At 38.4% G+C, this 7,427-nt stretch overlaps 1 protein-coding gene across 1 annotated transcript; it reads left to right on the plus strand.

The window, feature by feature from the left end:
• Positions 1-3,491: 3,491 nt before the first annotated feature.
• Positions 3,492-5,572, plus strand: LOC109123115 (probable disease resistance protein At5g63020). Its single transcript, XM_059739659.1, has one exon. It carries the CDS (start codon positions 3,886-3,888, stop codon positions 5,449-5,451), a length of 1,566 nt encoding a protein of 521 aa, XP_059595642.1. The 5' UTR covers positions 3,492-3,885; the 3' UTR covers positions 5,452-5,572.
• Positions 5,573-7,427: the final 1,855 nt, after the last annotated feature.

Below are 7,427 nucleotides of genomic sequence, written 5' to 3' on the forward strand. Positions count from 1 at the left end.
TCTGATGATTTATTATCTTGTTTAGCGATGCATGTGACATATTTTATGCTCATTATTGTGCACTAATCCCATTTCTTGATAGTGTATTATGGTTCGTTGCTAAGGTATGCATTCACTCTGACTTTGATCTTTTTCCATGCATGTTTTGGCTTTCAGTGTGTGATCATGTTGATATCCATTGATTTCCACACCAATTGCCATGATTGCTTCACCTTATTAGTAGAGACCTGTTTTTAGGGACTTAGAGGGGTGCTACTATCTTTACCGTACCTTCTCGATAAGTAATCTGACCCCCGAACCTCGATTTGGTTTTTTGTAGACCATCTTTTCTGAATAAGGAGTCACACTTAGGGTTTTCTTTTTTATTTTGTTTGCCCTTTAAAAATAAAACAAAAATAAGTGGTGATTCCAAGTCATTTTAAAAAAAATAAAATATTTTTCAAATAAAAAACGAGCTCGCCATCGAGTGGAAGCGCATGAGCCGAAATACGGGGTCCATAGTATGTATTCTATATATATTATTTTTATCATTATAAAATTATTTACAAAAACATTAAATCAAATAAATTTAAATTGACTCACTAATTACCTTTCCAAACATTATATATCTCCATCCATTATTTTTATATATCAACAATCACTTGCCTATGTACACCTTCACACATGGTTTTAAAAACCGGACCTGACCGGCCGGTCACGGTTTCGGTCCAATCCGATCAAGTAGCCCGGAAAAAGGTTGAACCGAAATTGAACCGGTTGAACCAGTGGTTCGACCAGCGAATTGGACGAACCAATCGGTTCAATCCCTCCTCCCCCCTCTAGCAACCTCTTTGGGAGCTGGCCACTGTCATCGGCACAGAGCTACCACTATCGTCGGCACGAAGCTTCCCCGTCGGCATGAAGCTCCCCCGTCGGCATGAAGTTGCCATTGAAATGCCCCCCACCCCATCCTCTTGCAATGTTGTGAAGCCCTCCACTGGCGGCCGTCTTTCCAAAAACCTCTCTAGGAGTTGGCCACTGTCGGCGACACGGAGTTACCACTGTTGTTGGCATGGAGCTCCCTCGTCGGCACAAAGGTGCCACTAAAATGCCCCTACCCCACCCTCTTGCAGTGCTGTGAAGCCCTCCCCCAGCAGCACCCGCTGTAAACCCCACCCCCCCGGTTGACACCAACTATAAATCCCTCTCTCCCTCACCCCGCGTGTTAAAAGTTAAAACCCCCCCTCCTCCTACTATAGCTTGCAACACCCACCCCCACCCCCACCCCTAGCCCCCCATCCCCTGTGCTCAATGTGTTGGGATTTATTTCAAAAAATAATTTATATATATATATAAATTACATAATTTTTTTTTCATTTTTAATATGTCTTTATTCTTAAATAGTTAAATACAATTTCTTTTATCATTTTCATATTTAAATATTATATATATTTTGTTTAATAATATCATAAATATTATTAATTTTTAATTATATATATTTTAAATATTTTAAATTATATATTTATGACATCACCGGTTTGACCAGTGAACCATGAATCGATAACTTTTTCGATTTAATGTCCGATCCAATTTTAAAACATTGTCTTCACATTTTTCACGTGCGTCCCCACTCGATCGGCGAGACTCGCTTTTTATTTGTGAAAAATTGATTTTTGAAAAAAAAAGTTGGAGTCGCCACTTATTTTATTTTTATTTTAAAGGGAAAATAAAACAAGAAAGAAAAAACCCTAAAATGTGACTTCATAATTTTTGGAAAGAGCATGTCTTTGAAAAACCCGAGTCTAAGTCCGGGGATCAGGTTACTTATCGGGAAGGTACCTCTGGGAGGTAGCACCCCTCTAAGCCCTAATTAATTTTGCATGAGTTGGTTCTATGGATTCCATTGTTTGGAATCATGAAGTTTATCCATGCTTGTTGAAAATCGAGAAAACCATGGAAAATAAAAGAAAATAGTGAAAATGCATGCCTGAAGGAAAGTGGCAGCAAAAGATCATTGAAATCTAAATTTTATGCCTAGAAATCTCTAAGGATGGCATTTGAAGAAAATTGAAATTGTTTTAATGAAAAAAAGATTTTGAAATCCAAATTTAAAATGTATAAGATCACAAAAAGAAGAAAAAGAAACATTGGGAGTATGATGTGTGGCAAGGTGGCCGAGAGGGAGTGGAGCCTCAGAATTCGAGATAGAAGGACCCAATTCGTCGTCAGGATATTCAGTGGTCAGAAGCATTTCCATGTATAAGGTAACTTGGTCCGTAAGCTCAAATGGATTCTCCCCAACATTGATCAAACACTGAACATAAAATTCGAAATCCCCAATTTTTTTTGTATTGACAGATTTCCTGCATTTTGTGTTAATTTCCCATTATCAAGGCTTGATTCTGCAGCTCTGTTAGAATACATACCCTTGCTGTTGCCATGAACCAATCAGATTTCACATTATTCAATTTACCTGTAGTATGATTTATCAGCTCATGAACTCCTTTTACTGAAGCAAAATTCCATTGCCCTTTTTAAAAAATGACTGATACCTATTCTGTCTCTTCAAATGTAGAAAGAAAAATAGGGAGCCTCTGCAATTTTCTGAGCTGCAACTATCTTTGCATCACCATCTTGAGTCTAGATTGTTCTTAGCTTTTCTCCGTTTGTGATCAAATGTCGTGTCTTCGGTCATGATTCGGGATGTACTCTCCATTCGTTCAGGAAGATCAGCTCTGTCGTCCATGAAGTTCGCGACAGCTACTAGTTACAGATTGGTATTTTGTAGTTGAATTTTTGCAGGGTCCGTCTTGGAATTTTTCTACCCTCGGCCTCTTCCAGAACCTCTGTGACATGGAATTCAAGCTGCTGTTCATGAGTGCGCCTTCTTGTGAGAGTCAACGCCTCTGATGATGGAGAAACAAAAGCATTGGATATGGTGAATTCTGAAGCCCAGATTACCATACTTTCTCGTTTACTGAACAGAAATATTCTTTTTTTTTTCCCTTTTTCTGTGTGAGCTGACGCCGTCACCCCCTCCTTTTTTTTCCTCCCCCTTTACAAGGACTCCCTCTCCCCCAACCCCCACATCTTTTCTTTTTCATTTTGCTCGCCCCCCATCCCAGCTGCTCCCTCTCCCCCCGACTCTTTTTGGACCTCGATTTCAGTATATAATTATTTTATTTTTCATTAATTATTTTTTTTAATTAAAAATTTTCATTTTTTTTAATAAGGAAACTTGAAATACAGTCATATTCCTATTAATTTAATGTTTTTTTCATTTACTTAACGTGACATTACATTTAATTCGTTATAATCTAAATTAGTTCTCATTTTAAAAACCTTCAAACAGTTGAAGTAACAATATTATTTGACCTTATTACAATAAAATGTAATCTTCAAAAAATATAAGGTTTTTTTTTTTTTAAAAAAAAAAACTTAGAACAACTCAATTCCCAATTTTCCAATCAAAATCCCAATGGATTTGACAGCTAAAATTCATTCCAAATTCAATTTCCAGAATTTTCCTTGTTTTCCTTTAATCTAATCTCCACTTTGTAATTAATTAAACTCCAACTTAATACCATTCCCAACCTTATTCAATAATTAATCAACTGTGTAAAATTAATCGCCCCTATCATGCCTCATTTCTCCTATTTTGAACTTTCCTCGTCTTCTCTTGGTCTTTTAATAGTTCCGGTCACCATGTTGAGCATACTGCTGCAGTTGACCAATATTAAAAATTGGTAAGAACAGTAGGCAGATCCAATTTCCTGGTAGTGGTAGTCACCAATCTTCCAATATTAGTCTCCTTCCTTCTTTTCCTATACTTGATCTTTCAATACCCACAAAGAATCTCTGAACATTATTTTTCTCCCTTTTGCATCAGAATTGTTGTGAAACAATATGGGTAACGTGTGTTCCATCTCAATCTCCATCGACAATATGATCTCTGGCTGCTGGGCGGCTACAGGTGGTCAAGCAACTTATGTTTGTGAATTCGAAGAAAAGTTTGATGCTGTGAAGCTGGCATTAGAAGATTTAAAAGATTTCAGAAATGACATGAAGAGAAAGATTGACACGTTTGAGGAACAACGATTGGAACAACTTGACCAAGTGCGGAGGTGGTTTTCGAGGGTGGAAGATGTGGAAACTGAAGCCAGTCAACTGATAAAAGATGGTACTACTGAAATTCAGAAGCTTTGTCTGGGAGGTTATTGCTCCAGAAATTGCATATCTAGTTACAGATTGGGGAAGAAACTAGCCAAGAAGGTTGAAGACTTAAACAATCTAAGAAGCACAAGGCTTTTTGACATGGTAGCAGACAGATTACCTCCAGCTTCAGTGGATGAAAGACCCAGTGAGCCAACCGTGGGCATGATGTCCATCTTCAATAAGGTTTGGAGTTGCCTTGGAGAAGAGCAAGTGGGAATCATTGGTTTATATGGGTTGGGTGGCGTTGGGAAGACAACCCTTTTGACCCAAATCAACAATGAGTTCCTCAAAACAACTCATGATTTTGATGTTGTGATCTGGGCTGTGGTGTCACGAGATCCAGACTTTCCCAAGGTTCAAGATGAAATTGGGAAAAAGGTTGGGTTTTGTGATGGTATATGGAGAAATAAAAGCAAGGATGAAAAAGCCATAGACGTCTTTAGAGCCTTGCGCAAAAAGAGGTTTGTGTTGTTGTTAGATGACATATGGGAGCCGGTAAATCTATCAGTCTTGGGAGTTCCAGTTCCAAATGAAGAAAATAAGTCCAAGCTAGTATTCACAACCCGATCCGAGGATGTATGCCGACAAATGGAAGCTGAAAAGAATATCAAAGTGGAGTGCTTGGCATGGCAGGAATCCTGGGATTTGTTTCAGAAGAAGGTTGGACAAGACACTCTTGACTCCCATGCAGAAATCCCCATGCTAGCTGAAATAGTTGCCAAAGAATGTTGCGGATTGCCACTGGCACTGGCACTGGTTATCATAGGCCGGGCCATGGCTTGCAAGAAGACAACCGAGGAATGGAATTATGCAATTAAAGTGTTACAAGGAGCGGCTTCAATTTTTCCAGGTATGGGGGACAGGGTGTTTCCTATTCTAAAATTCAGTTTCGATAGTTTACCAAGCGATGCAATTAAATCTTGCTTCTTATATTGTTCCTTATTCCCTGAAGACTTCAACATTTTAAAAGAAAATTTGATAGATTATTGGATTGGCGAGGGATTTCTACATGAATTTGATGACATAGATGAAGCTAGAAACCAGGGGCACAACATTATTGGTATTCTTCTTAATGCATGTTTATTGGAGAAGAGCTCCAGAGATATTATAAGAATGCATGACGTGGTCCGTGACATGGCATTGTGGATAGCTTGTGAGCATGGGAAGGTGAAAGATGAGTTTTTTGTGAGAACACGTGTTGGGTTAATAGAAGCACCTGAGTTTACCAGATGGGTTAGTGCCAAAAGGATATCATAGATGGAAAACCGATTGAGAAGTTGACCAGAGCTCCTCCATGCCCGAATCTCTTGACTTTGTTTCTGGATCGTAATAATTTGAGAAGGATAACCAACGGTTTTTTCCAATTTATGCCTGATCTAAGAGTTTTAAGCTTGTCAAGAAACAGAAGGTTGACTGAGATACCATTGGCAATTTGCAATTTGGTTTCATTACAGTATCTTGATTTATCACATACAAACATAAGGCTTCTACCAATTGAGCTTAAGAACCTGCAGAATTTGAAGTGCTTGAACTTGAATTTTACGCAAATACTTAATGTAATCCCAAGACATCTAATATCAAGTTTTTCCTTGTTGCGAGTGCTGAGAATGTACAGCTGCGATTTTTCTGATGAATTAACAAATTGTAGTGTTCTCTCTGGTGGTAATGAAGACTTGTTAGAGGAGTTGGAGAGTCTAAAGCAGTTGCATGATTTAAGTATCACACTAGAAAGTGCAACTGCTCTCTTGCGAATCTGTGACTCCAAGTTACAAAGCTGCCTGCTCTCTTGCGAATCTGTGACTCCAAGTTACAAAGCTGCACTCGAGATGTATACCTCAAGATTTTGTATGGAGTGACATCTCTCAACATATCATCTCTAGAGAATATGAAGCGCCTTGAAAAGCTTTGCATCAGTAATTGCAGTACTTTGGAAAGTTTGGAGATTGATTATGTTGGAGAAGAAAAAAAGTTATTAGCATCTTACAATCTCCACAACTCAATGGTGAGAAGCCACAAATGTTTTAACAGCCTTAAGCATGTTCGAATAGATTCCTGCCCGATTTTGAAGGACCTAACATGGCTTATTTTTGCTCCAAACCTTATTCATCTTGGGGTTGTGTTCTGCCCCAAAATGGAAAAAGTACTAATGCCTTTAGGGGAAGGGGAAAATGGGAGCCCATTTGCAAAACTTGAATTGCTAATTTTAATTGATCTGCCAGAGCTGAAGAGTATCTACTGGAAAGCTTTGAGGGTCCCTCACCTGAAGGAAATCCGTGTACGTTCAATCCCACAGTTGAAGAAGCTGCCACTCAATTCAAATAGTACCGCTGGATGTGGCACTGTGATTTATGGAGAAAAATATTGGGCAAATGAGTTAGAATGGGAGGATGAAGGATCACGACATGCCTTTCTTCCTTGTTTCATATCTTGGTGATAGGTGGGAGTAATGTAATGGAATAGGCTTGGATATGATCATCACAGATGAGGCTAGCTATCATTTCATCCCCATCAGCAAGGTAACATTTACTTCTCATGGTTTCGAGACTTTTTCGAGAACAATGATATCAAATTTAGTACTAAGTTTGTCTATTTTTTTTCCCTATTATTTTTGTAGCACTTAAGAAGTAAAGTCTTGCCAATGCATCCATGTATACAGGGAGATAAATTAAGCCGGTGACTTTATACCTGCCTACTTCCATCCTTCTAATAACAGAGACATATACACTAAAGGAGAATTCCTTGCTTGTACCATCATTTATGTCTGAGATGGATAATAAAAACATCAAATTTACTAAAAGAAAAAATTTGGATGCATGTTGTCCATAACGAACGAGATTACAAATAAACAAAATTACATGAATATTATGTGCCCACATATACAGATTTCAGATTCATTCTTTTTCTTTTTTCTTTTTCCTTTTTTTATTCTTATTTTTATTTATTTATTTATCTGTGCTTTTCTTCTGGTTTTTTTCAGGGTCCTAAGACAAACAGATTGATTACATTGTCCCTTCCCCCCATCCCACCTTTGGCAAGAGTGACAATGTCAGGTAGATTTTCTCAATCTGCAGCCCTAAAGTTCTAGATATGATCCACCAAGCTTTCTAACCAACCGTGGCTTTCTAACCAACCGTGGTGCCACTGGACCCTGACCTATTACCCAGCAAGCCTGGACGTGGAAGTGTAAACTATGTCAAGGCTAGGGAACAGTGTCAAATAAGCAGGCAAAAGGG

Source organism: Vitis vinifera, chromosome 9, assembly GCF_030704535.1.
Source record: "Vitis vinifera cultivar Pinot Noir 40024 chromosome 9, ASM3070453v1".
In the NCBI taxonomy this organism is placed as follows: domain Eukaryota; kingdom Viridiplantae; phylum Streptophyta; class Magnoliopsida; order Vitales; family Vitaceae; genus Vitis; species Vitis vinifera.

Excerpts from the sequence above, each read along its gene's own strand:
- LOC109123115 (XM_059739659.1), top strand. The coding sequence starts at position 3,886 with ATGGGTAACGTGTGTTCCATCTCAATCTCCATCGACAATATGATCTCT.